Source organism: Glycine max, chromosome 15, assembly GCF_000004515.6.
Source record: "Glycine max cultivar Williams 82 chromosome 15, Glycine_max_v4.0, whole genome shotgun sequence".
Taxonomy (NCBI): Eukaryota; Viridiplantae; Streptophyta; class Magnoliopsida; order Fabales; family Fabaceae; genus Glycine; species Glycine max.
The window spans coordinates 35207790-35220750 of NC_038251.2; the positions used below are offsets into that span (position 1 = coordinate 35207790).

Sequence of the window (12961 nt, forward strand, 5' to 3'; positions counted from 1 at the left end):
TGTGGTATTTTAAAATATCATGCAAATTTAAACATTTTATAAATCAACAAGATTATATTGCTATTTGTTAGTATTTTTGTTAGGTAAATCGGTTAATTTTTTATTCTTATCATCTAATTAAATCATGGCTATTATTAAGGCTTTGATTACTCTGTTTGATCTTGAAATAAAAATTAATGTGAGACGTGGAATTAAAATTAAAATAGTTTTCTTAGTTCCAGGTGCGAAACCCCCAAATTCACGTGTTGAATTTTTTCACACTCCCTCTCCCTGATTGAAACTTCCTCCCCAGTTGCCACCATTGACGACAAATCTGGCCACCATGTGCATTATCCCATCAAACCATACCCAATACGACATACTCTTCTTCCTCTTCTCTAATAGCCCTCAAACAATTTTGAGATGCAACCATGCTCCCTATGATGGCTTTCCCTATGGCTGCCACAACCTTTCCTCCAGAACGAGATCGACCCGCGAGCAGTATTCAAACTTGTAAATGGGTAAGCGTGAGTCTGTGTGAGGTTTCAGTTAGTGGAACACTCTCTTCAGTGAGGTTTCACTTGCTCTTCCTGATGCCAACAGGTTTTGCTTCTTTTCCCTTTTACAATCTTTTCATAACCTTTCTTTAGTGAGTTGATGATTCCAATTTTCTCCTACAACAAGAGAAGTGTTCGTTTTGGGCATCGCTCCAACATTGATGATTTCAATTTTCTCAAACTTCACCAAGAGCCTCAAGTTGGTTTGTGGTTTATAGAGAGAGAAAGGTTGAGCAAGCTCGGTAAGCAATGGAGCCTATTGAGTGTTGAGACAGGTATTGATGTTCCCAATCCTCTTAGATTATCAGCCTTTATTAACTAAGTTTGAGTTTTTTGTTGAAGCTATTGATAATAAACATGAACTGGCGTTGTCAGGCCATCAACAATTTTGGTACTTTTTTTTTATTTCTTTTACTTACTGTTTATTTCTGCTTGTAAATTCGTTATTACAGATAGCTTAAACAGCGAACTCATTTTTTTCCAGTAGTTTATGCATTACTTCCTTGCAAGAGAAGTGTTTGTTCTATGGATATCACTTGTCACGACATATCAATGGTAAAAGTTGAGGTACTTATTGTTGGTTGGCCAGAAATTTCAACTTCACTGATTATTATTTCATATTTAAGTCGATGATACCTCATTGAACTTGGGTTTTCTAAAAGCAACTTCTCTACGTCTATAAATACCTAAAAAAGTATCTATATCTTTATGTTGTCTCAAAACAAGGCTATTCTTTTATAGCATATTACCATTGATGCATCATGGAAAAGAACCTCATTACTTTATATTTTCTTCATCACTGTGTCACATCTAGCTTTCTACTGTGAGATACATAGAAACCTTTCAGCCTTTTTGATATGATATATATGTTTGTCTATGTGTAGGAGAGCAACAGACTTGAAACCTTGAAGAAATTTTTTGGTTGTTTACAGGTAGATGCTTTGCTAGTGTCTTTGGAGAACTCAACACCGAGAATTGATACTCTTATTGTTTTAATGTACGTAATTTTAATTTTGAATTAGAAGTAAGTGGTTTAGATAGGTTTTTATAATAGACTATTGTCTTTAAGTGTATGCACTATTATATTGCGTGCATGTTCATTTGGATTTTGGACAAGAAATTTATATGCCATATATTTAGAGTGGGGGTAGAGACCACCATATATACTTCTCACCTGAACTAAGAACATTGTTAATTAACATATACTTTATAATATTTAAAGACCACCAGTGACTAATGATAGAAAAAGTTGGTTTTAGCAATGTAATAACACAGATTTGCCAAAGTTCCAAGGCCAAAAATTGAATCTCAACATTTTCTACTTTACTCTTGTTCATATTCTGTTTCTATGTTTATTCTATTTGATAAACCGTTTTACTTTTTTTTCCAATTAATTTGCCAATATTGCAAAATTTCCCTATTTATGTGTACATATAAACTTATGTGGCAGAATAACACATCTATCTCATCCTACACTTTTAAGTAGCAAGAACAACACCTATGGACCAATTGTACCTTAATAGTTTTCATTCTCTTTTCATTTTCCATGATAAAAGTGAACTTCCTCCGATGCCACCGTGATAGAGGGGGGAATGGATGGGGAAATGTTTATGTTAGAAAATATCCTTGAAAGAGTTAGAGAGCTCTTAGTTGTAGGACAGTTAAGATATATGTTAGTTAGTTATAACTAACAGTTAGTTAGTTAGTTATAACCAATTGTAGTTAGATAAGAGGCTATAAATAGCTTTGGGAGGGGTTAGTCAGGGGTTGGACAAAAAATTGGAGAGAATAGGAGGGTGATGAAACCTTAAATCCATGAGAGTGTGTAGTCCTTAAGTTGTAGCATTCTAATTCGAATAAAATGATTTCCCCTGTTCTGATCTAGTTCTATCATGCCGCCGCAACATTGACAACACAACTCTGCCAACATTGACACCTGTTTACGCTGAAATGTGGTAAACAATCGCTAGTCTAATCGAGTTGCTTGCGAGATCGACTAGTGAATCTCAGGAGCATGTCAATTGTGTGTTCGCTTTAGATGTAAAGCTTTGAATGTTCATCATTGCAACGAGTTCATTGAAAGAATCGAAATGCTGGAAGTAAACTGACAAGGGAAAGGTAAATTGCAGAATTTAAAGGATCAACGAGTTCATTCGATCGAATGAACCATTTAAAAGACAGGCATTCTAAAGTGAAATGAAAAATGCATTGCATTCGAAATGTAAAGTTTAGAGAAACTTAAAATGGTTCACAAACATACATTCTCCTTGCGTACTCGTTTCTCTCTGTGCTGGGTACTTTGAGTATATAAGGATTTGTATAAATGATTTGCGACCTCGAAATCTGACTAACAACTGCTATATATAGACATTTAAAAATAAACTGCCCTAACGGTCGAACATTATCCTAACGCCAAGTGTCCTGCTACGTACACCTTGCATGCACATAACTGCTCCTTAGAACGGTTATCCACATTGCTCGAAGTCGAACTGATTTTGTGAAGTTTTGTCAAAAATTACGCTAAGTCCAGAAATCTTGCTGCATTGCCTTCGACTCGACCATACGCCCGCTCGACTCGCCCAATGGTTCGAAGCCCTCCTTCTTGTCTTTTCGATTCGAACAGTATCTAACAAAATTCGTATTTAGAGCATATTTTTAGCTCATCAAAAATATGGGCTAACAACACCTCCATTGAACATAGAATTGAAAATGAAAACAAAAATCACCAATGAAAACCTATCTAACTAGTAACTATGACCTAAAAATGAAAATCACAAATCATAAACCATAGCCAAATACACAAATTACTGCCACAAAACACCACAAATCCAATCAAAAGAAGAGTGAGGGGAGAGAGGGATCTAAAGCTAGAGAGATTGGATTTTGTTAAGCAATTGTGTGCTTGTGATAGTCGTTGTGTCGCAGGGGTTATTGGTGGCCATGAATTCGACAGAACCTGTTGGCTGCGAGGTCTATGTCCATCTTGGGGAAGAGGGGAATCAATCTATCCATAGCATTGAAGTAGTTCAAGTCTACCTTGTGACAGTGACTAGAGTGCTTCTCTGAGTGAAGGAAGGAAAGCAAGGAGACAAGGCAAGAAGATTTGAATGTGAAGAGTGAAGACAAAAAGGGTTTAGTGTATTTTTAGAAGAAGGGGATGTTGTACAATTTGAAATGAGAGAAGAGGGATCACAAATTTGGGAACCTTTTGGTGTTTGAAGATCGCCAGTGACGATAATCATGGATACCTTAAAACCACCGAACACTTGAGGAGTGTTGGTGGTGTGGCATCACTAACATTAATATGGAGAAGGAAAAGAGACGGAGACGGAGCAATGTTAGTCAAAATTGATAGAAAGGCTAATGTTGATGCATTTTAAAAAATTTGAGGACCTAATTGAAGTCTTTTAAAATATGGGGACCCAATTGAACACTAATAAAACTTGAGGATCAAATTGAGCGATAGGCCTTTTCAGGTTCAACGACTGTGATCATTGCCGCATCCAGCAATTCCCTTATGCCTTTGTCGCTACTTAACTATTTAGAATCTCACATGTCACAACTCACTAGCTTCATCTCTGCAATTTATGACTTAATTTTAGTTTATTTATTATTTACGACATCAAAGTCGTTAATTACTTTTTATTTTATTTTATGACTTTGAAGTTGTAATGCTTTTTTTTTCATGCTATTTTATTTTCTTTTGTTTTCAAGTTTTTTAGAAATTGTAAATAATTTCATTTATTTAATTATTAAATAAATATTTTAATTTTACTTGTTGTTTGTTTTATTTAATATGTGATATATATATTTTTAATGTTTTTTATTTAAAATATACTATAGTTTTTAATATTTTTTATTTAATATATTTTGTATAATTAAAAATTAGATAATCTTTTAATAACGTTATTGAATTTTAGTTTTTTTAAATGAAATAAAAAATTAAGTTAATGACATTTAATATATTTTTTGAATTTTTTATTTTAAATACTTAAATTTTAAAAACAAAAATTTGAAAGCAAATATTAAAATTTTTTGTTACTAATATGAAGTTATAATTTACGAAATAATATTATTTATTGTGTAAAGGAATTTACTATTAACAATATCTAATAATTTAGTAATAAAAGTAGTTGTTAAATTAAAAACAACATAATACATCAATATAAAATGAAAAATACAAATTAAAGAGAGACATAAAAAGTAGAAATTATATTAGTCATCTATTTGTTTGTATCGACAATTACTACGATTCACTTTTACACAATAAGCATTTTGTAGGTCTATTTGGAATTCGTTTGTCTATCTCATTATGTATACGAGTAGTGGCTGACCTTCTCGATGTGTGTCCTTGTTTCGAAGGATCAGACATAAAATATGAACCTAAATATTGAGGTAATTTGTCTTCACTTCCAAGGGAATGAAAGTGATGCAGATAAACTTTGAAAATGGTTTCCAACTTGTATACCGGTCAACAAAGTCATCATAATTTAAATTGCAAAAAGCACATGTGACCGAGGAATTTGAAGTGCTTGAAATTATCCATAATCACACAATCATTCATTTAATTTGGCAGTGCATGCCATTGCTCGTCGACTAAGCCATATATTTTCAATTCCTTGAACCTCAAATTCTCCTGTTTCTCGAACATGCATGGGAACATAATGCGAGGTAGCACTATGTTGATTTTCTTGCATCATGACATATATGTCTTCAGAGTACGTATGTCCTGTCTTTATCATACCCATGATTTTCATGCCATTAATAACAAATGAATCGTTTATTTTATTAAATATTTCATTGACTAAGGCAGCAATAGGTAATGCTCGAGCACTTTCCAAAACAAAATTCATACTCTCGGCAAGATTGGTAATCATATGGTCATACCGTTTTCCTTCATCATAGGCCTAAGTCCATTTACTGTTGGAAATTTGGTCCAACCAATCCACTGCTTGTGGAAACTCTTCTCGCATTGCGAGGGACTTTGCCTCAAATCGTGATTTCCTGATCTCATACCCTATGGAGAAAGATAAAACAATAAGTAATAAATATAGTGAAAATGTAATAAAGCAAGAATTTGATGCATGAAATGGTTAGAAGCATACCCATATTGATGACTTGTTTTTTTAAGTTGACATTTTTAAATTATTTGTTGAAATTTGATGCAATGTAGCGAATGCAATACACGTACGAAACATTCGGTCCATTCCACCTAACTTGTTCTGATTGCAAAGTTGCTAGCAAACCGGTTCCCCTGTCTCATATAATATACAAATTTGGTTGAGGTGTAACGTATCTCCTCAAATAATGCGAGAATCACATCCAAGCTTCTTTGGTCTCACTCTCAACAATTGCAAAAGCAAGTGGATAATTGTTCTTACTACGGTCTTGTCCAATGGCAGTGAATAAAGTACCACGATATTTTCCAGTTAAAAATGTCTCATATACTTGCACAATTGGCTTGCAATATTGAAAGCCTTTAATGCATGGCTTAAAAGCCCATAATACACGATTAAGAATCATCCTAGGAGACTCATCCTCACAATCATCCATTGAAGATGGAGTTTTGTATGTTACTATTGTACCTGGTACAAAGTGTTGAGCAGCTGTCAACCATAAAGGTAGATAATTGTATGATTGTTCCCAACTTCCAAATGTCATTTCAAGGGCTTTTTGTTTAGTTGTCCATGCTTTTTTTGTATGAAACAATATAACCAAACCGTTGTAGCATGTCTATAATCAAGGTTTCAATTTCGATACCAAGATTTATTTTCACTAAATGAACAATATTATGAGCAATTACAGATAAGTCTAACTTAACATGATCTTGTGATATGATAGAAGTTGTGCAAATGTGAATACCATTTATTTTCTTCAACTCCTACCTCTTGTGTTTTTTGCTGAATGATAGTCTCACCCTCCAATAACATCCACGACCATATTGATTACACATGACCACATACTTATCACTCTTGTTCTCTACCACATCAAAATTAAATGAATGCATAAAATGAAATTGTTTAATGGCATCCACAACTGCTTGTTTTGATTCAAATGTCAAGCCTTCGTACAAGTCATTTGTACTAGCAGTCCCTCTGTTCTGATAAGGATTTGAGTACTCTTGATTTTCTAAAAGTAGGCTACTGTCATACCCTAATTTCGTCCGAGGACTTTCATTTGCTAACGTTGATTCTTGCTAGACGAATTGAGTTGATAGACACCAGTTGTCACATAATTCGAAAGGTTTTTCGACGTTTCAAAAAAGAATACAAAAAATACCCAACAGGGAGGGCAAAAGGGTCATTTGGAAGCTTTTTCTGGTGAAGTAACCAACTTGCCTGGGCGAGCTGTCATGACTCCAAATGCTTTGTTTTTCTATAAATAAGCGTGAAGAAGGGCTGAGAGAGAGGTTCTGAGGTCCAGAGGTGAAGGGTTAGAGAAAAAGAAGAGAAAAGAAGAAGGAAAAAGAGAAAAAGAAGCTAAATCGCTGCCGAATCGCGACTTTAATCGTTCTTCGTTATTCATTCGATTTTGAACATGATTCATGAACCCTTAGGGGTCCTCTTTATTGTTTTGTGCATCTTCATCTCCTTTACCTACCATCAATAATCTCATTTCTTTATATAAAGCGATTTCAACTGATCTTTTTTGTCGTAATCTCACTTTATCCTTGTAAAATAAAGTTTCAACCGATCAATTGAGCCATAAGTTATCTTTTAAAAAAAATTAAAGGGTAATAAGCAAAACCAAAACCAACTCATAAACTTCTTCATTTCATCAAATATCGCTTGAAATCGTTTCAAGGTCCAACGCCTTAACGATTTTCTCCGCCTTTCAATCTTGACAAAATCGTTTCTAGGTCCAACACCTTAACGATTCTCTCTGCCTTTGAAACTTGAGAAGATCGTTTCAAGTTCAAACATCTTAACGAATCTCTCCTCTTTTCAAAAATCAAAAGGTCGTTTCAAGGTCTAGCGCCTTAAACGACTTTTGTTCACAATTAAAATCAATCTTTCAAAAAACATAAAAACCAATTTAACAAACAAACATTTAGACTTAAAGAACTATGTAGGTCTGAATTTCTCATCGCACCTGAGGATACGTAAGAGCAAGGGCAATGTTTGAGCTCTGCACAACCCCGAACTGATGTAAGCTCCATTGGAGCTTGTAGGCCTAGGATCTTCTTCATCAATGGATTCCTTTGCTTCTTGTAAGATGAATGGCAGCGGAATGGAGAAGGACGAGAGAGAGGAGATGCCACTTCAAGGAGAAGATGAGTCAAGAAGAAGCTCACCACCATAGGAGGCCATGGATAAGAGCTTGGAGGAAGAAGGAGATGAATGAAGGGAGAGGGAGAGAAGAGCACGAAATTTTGTGCTCTAAAAGAGCTCTGAAATCTGAAGTTAATATTCAAATGATCAAAGTTCTAAAAAATGCACATACATGACCTCTATTTATAGCCTAAGTGTCACACAAAATTGGAGAGAAATTCAAATTTCACTTGAATTTGAAATTGAATTTGTGGAGCCACAATTTCACTAATTATGATTAGTGAATTTTAGTTATGGTTCAACCCACTAATCCAAGATCAATTCCTAGATTCTCCACTAATTGTGCTTAGGTGTCATGAGGCATGAAAAGCATGAACGACATGCACAAAGTGTGACTATATGATGTGGCAATGGAGTGTAGTAAGCAAATGCTCACCTCCCCCTCTAAAATTTAATTGGATTGGGCTTCTACCAATTCAATTAAATTTATTTCCAACCACACACATCAAATATCCACTTAGTGCATATGAAATTACCAAACTACCCCTAATACAAAAACTAGTCTAGGTGCCCTAAAATACAAGGGCTGAAAAAATCCTATATTTCTAGGGTATCCTACCTACAATATGGAGCCCTAAATACAAGGACAAAATATAATGAGATCCTAGTCTAATATGTACAAAGATAATTGGACCCAACCTTGGCCCATGGGCTTAGAAATCTACCCTGAGGTTCAGGAGAACCCTAGGGCCTTCTTCAGCAGCTCTAGCCCAATCTTCTTGGAGCCTCTTGCTCATGGTTCTTGTGACTGGTCCCTTCCTAAGTGATCATCTAGGCTCCTACTGTAAAATAAAATATCATCAAAATAAACAACTACAAATCTACCTATGAAATCCCTTAAGACATGATGCATAAGCCTCATAAAGGTGCATGATGCATTAGTGAGCCCAAAAGACATCACTAACCATTCATACAAACCAAACTTGGTCTTGAAAGCGGTTTTCCACTCATCACCCTTTTTCATCCTGATTTGGTGATAACCACTTTTAAGATCAATTTTTGAAAAGATATTGGCACCATGCAACTCATCAAGCAAATCATCAAGTCTAGGAATGGGGTGCCTATACTTTATCGTGATGTTGTTGATGGCCTTGCAATCTGTACACATTCTCCACGTACCATCCTTTTTGGGCACCAACAACATCGGCATAGCACATGGGCTTAGGCTCTCTTGGACCCAGCCCTTCTCCAACAATTCTTTAACCTGAGACTCTATCTCCTTAGTCTCCTGAGGGTTAGTGATGGAAGCTTGCTTGTGGGGCTTCTATGGAGGCTGGATCTTTGAGCTTCAATGGGGTCCTTTAATGGTGATTTTCCACCATGGAGATGCAGCGGAAGACAAAGGAAAATAGGTGAGAGGAGGCGCCATCCATTAAGGAATAAGCCATGGAAGAAGGAGCTTCACCACCAAGATGAGCCTTGGATAAGAAGCTTGGAGAGGATGCTTCAATGGAGGAAAAGAAAGAGGGAGAGAAAGAGAGAGGGGGGAGCACGAAATTGAAGGAATAAAAGAGGTATAGAAGTGGAACTTTGAAGTATGTCTCACAAGACTCTCATTCATCAAAGTTACAACAAGTGTTACACATGCTTCTATTTATAGACTAGGTAGCTTCCTTGAGAAGCTTTCTTGAGAAAACTTCCTTGAGAAGCTTCTTTGAGAAAACTTCCTTGAGAAGCTAGAGCTTAGCTACACACACCCCTCTCATAACTAAGCTCACCTCCTTGAGAAGCTTCCTTAAGAAGATTCCTAAAGAAGCTAGAGCTTAGCTACACATACCTCTCTAATAGCTAAGCTCACCTCCTTGAGATGAGAAGCTAGAGCTTAGCTACACACCCCCTATAATAGCTAAGCTCACCCCCATGACAAAAAACATGAAAATAACAAAAAAAGTCCTTATTACAAAGACAACTCAAAATGCCCCGAAATACAAGGCTAAAACCCTATACTACTAGAATGGCCAAAATACAAGGCCTAGACGAAGGAAAAACCTATTCTAATATTTACAAAGATAAGCGGGCTCATACTTAGCCCATGGGCTTGAAATCTACCCTAAGGCTCATGAGAACCCTAGGGCCTTTCCTTGGATCTCTAGCCCAATCTACTTGGAGTCTTCTAGCCAATGCCCTTGCGGGGTAGGATTGCATCAGTTAGTCCTATAGGCTGGCCTATTAGGAAGGCTTACTCCTGGGACTAAATCTATTTGGTGTTCTATTCCCCTTAAAGGAGGTAACTCAGGGGGTATCTCTTTGGGAAATATATCACAAAATTCATGTAAGAGTTGTTGGACCTTTGGGGGTAAGGTCTCAAATGTAGGAATTGTGGCAATGCTAAGGGATGTTTCCCTTGATAGGAGAAGGTAGAAAGATTGTTTAAGAAGGAGTGCTCTTTTAATATCACCTTTTGTTGCAAAATGATTTTCCTTCTTAACAATCTTCTTGGGGGAATCCTTTTCCTCCTTTTCCTTCCCCTTGGCCTTTGATGACAAGGCCTTACTATCCTTCTTTTTCTTTTATTTTTCTAGTTTTTCTTCTTCATCCCTCTTATCTTTCAAAGTTAGTTGATCTTTGGCCACCTGTGAAGGTGTTTGAGGATGCAACACAAATTTAGTGCCAAGATGGGTGAGGGTAATGTCATTAGTTAGGCCATTGTAAATTATCTTCCTATCAAATTGCCACGACCTTCCTAAAAGAATATGTCCTGCCTCCATGGGAACTATATCACAATTAACTTCATCCTTATATGTCCCAATGGAGAAATGTACCTTCACTTGTTGGTTAACTATCATTTCCCCTTGCTCATTGAGCCATTGAAGTTTATAAGGTTTTGGGTGGGGAATGATAGTGAGGTTCAACATGGAAACTAATCTTGTGCTACAACAATTGTAACAAGATCCACTATCCACAATGAGAGAACAAGTTTTATCTAAAATTTTGCATCTTGTATGAAAGATGTTCTCTCTTTGGGATTTAGATAGATCACAAGATTGACCTCCAAGGAGCCTTCTAACCATTAAGAGGTCACCTTCTTCATGGGGGTAGACTTCCTCACTAGACTCTTCACCCCTTACTTCATCTTCACTTCCAGTAGAGGAAGGACAAGAAGTAGTCTCCTCTTGACTACTATAAATGTCTTGACCCATCATGATCATGGTTTTCTTAGTGGGGCATTGAGAGGCAATGTGACCTCTCCCAAGACATTTGAAGCATTTAATATTGCTAGTCCTTTCTTGGGAACTAGTCTTAGGGGTGTATTTCTCTATGGTCTTACCCTTATCTTCCTTAGGTTTTGAAGGTGCAGCCCCCAAAATTCCATGGGCTTGGCCCTTCCTTGGATAAGAGTGAGAGCCATAAGATTTTGAAGAAGACTTTCTTTTAAGTTGTTGCTCCACTCTTATACAAAGTTGGACTAGCTCATCAAGGTCCCTATATGGAAGGAGTTCAACCTTGTCCCTCACTTCCATATTAAGTCCACTAAGGAACCTAGCTATGCTTGTTCTTTCCTCTTCCCTAAGTCCAGCTCTTAAAAGGAGTAGTTCCATTTGTTGTCTATATTCTTCAACACTCATACTCCCTTCTCTAAGCCTTTGGAGCTTGTCCATAAGCTCCCTTTCATAGTAGGAGGGAATGTGCCTCGTCCTAAGGGCACTCTTAAGATCATTCCAATACTCTACCGGAGGATCTCCATGAATCCTTCGTTCCCTAACAAGGGAAGTACACCAATAGAGGGCATATCCTTGAAAGCTAAGGGTAGCTAATGGAACTTTTCTCTCTCCGCTAATATGATGGCAAGCAAAGAGTTGTTCAACCTTCATTTCCCAATCTAAGTAGGCCTCAACATTATCTTTTTCATGGAAATATGGGAGGCTAATGTTAACCTCTTGAGGCCTTCTATCCTTTTCTCTTCTTTGGGAGTGATGTTTAGTATGTGAACTATGACGCCCTCTATAATAGTCGCTAAGTTCTTCACTTAAACTCTTGCAAGAGTCATAACTACTATAGGAGACATATTTTTCTCTTTTCATTTCTTTCATTATTTTTCTTCTTTCTTCCTCTCTTATTTTCTCTCTTTCATCTTGACTTTTTTCTTCCACTCTTTTTTTACCTTTTTCTTTTCTCTCTTGTTTTTCTTTCCATAACTTAAGAGATCTCAACTCATCTAATATCACCTTCACCATTAACACTAGATGAAGAATGAAGACTCATGTTGGTTCCTAAGTTATGGTTCTTTCTTGTTGGGGGTTTGAAAAAAAGGTAAAAGAAACTATGGTTGAAACTAGCCAAAATAAACACTAAAAGAGGTGTGAAAGATAAGGTAAAAACTAATTGGTAAAAGGCAAGCTATCTAGGTGGTTTGACAATGGAGGGTAAAGGAAATAAGCTATAAAAGTAAGGAAGAAATTAAAGTGCAAGAAATGCAAACTAGGCGGATCCTAAGAGTGTTTGGATGACCTCATTTAACGTTCCCAACAAAACACTCACTATCCTAAGGAAAAATTGCCTAAAATTATTACACACAAATGGAAGTAGGGTGACCTATTGGAGGCTCCCAACTTACTTCCAATGAAAGACCTTTTGGTTACAAAATTTGAAAGCAAAACAAATTGCCAATTACAAAATTACAAAAAAAAAGTCCTCAATTGTGGTGGCTATTCTCTCTTTAGTATTTCACTCAATTTGGAGTGCTTCTTAGTCCAATAGCTCTTAAGGTGGTTGGCCCCTTGCTTCTTGACTCAAATTCTTCAAGATATGGCACCAATCCTCCTTTCCAATTCCCTATATGGCAACTCACAAGCAAGGTAACAAAGAGACAAGCAATAACCAAAGACCAAAAAAATGAAATGAAAGCTGAACCAATAGAGTTTTAACAAGACAAATTTCCAAGGATTATTCAACAATTAAAGCAATGAAAAACACAAAAAAGGAAGCTAGGACTCAAAGAGAAACCTAGAATGGCTCTATAGTAGAGTAGAAAAACTCTAGAAAAAAAAGACTCAAGAAACCTCTAGTTTTGGCACTTGTTTTCGCAATAATTTTCAATTGAAATTTCTGAACTAGGATTGGTATAAAATAGTCACCGATTATAGAACAAATTTT

At 36.2% G+C, this 12961-nt stretch overlaps 1 protein-coding gene and 1 long non-coding RNA gene across 2 annotated transcripts; one reads left to right on the forward strand and one right to left on the reverse strand.

The window, feature by feature from the left end:
* The first annotated feature begins 442 nt into the window (after positions 1-442).
* LOC100306358 (uncharacterized) lies at positions 443-1700 on the forward strand. Its single transcript, XR_005888702.1, has 2 exons — positions 443-582; positions 664-1700. It is a non-coding gene; the product is annotated as an uncharacterized lncRNA (long non-coding RNA).
* A 4152-nt stretch (positions 1701-5852) lies between these two features.
* LOC102668179 (uncharacterized) lies at positions 5853-6197 on the reverse strand. The gene has a single exon (XM_006598445.1). It carries the CDS (start codon positions 6195-6197, stop codon positions 5853-5855), a length of 345 nt encoding a protein of 114 aa, XP_006598508.1.
* Positions 6198-12961: the final 6764 nt, after the last annotated feature.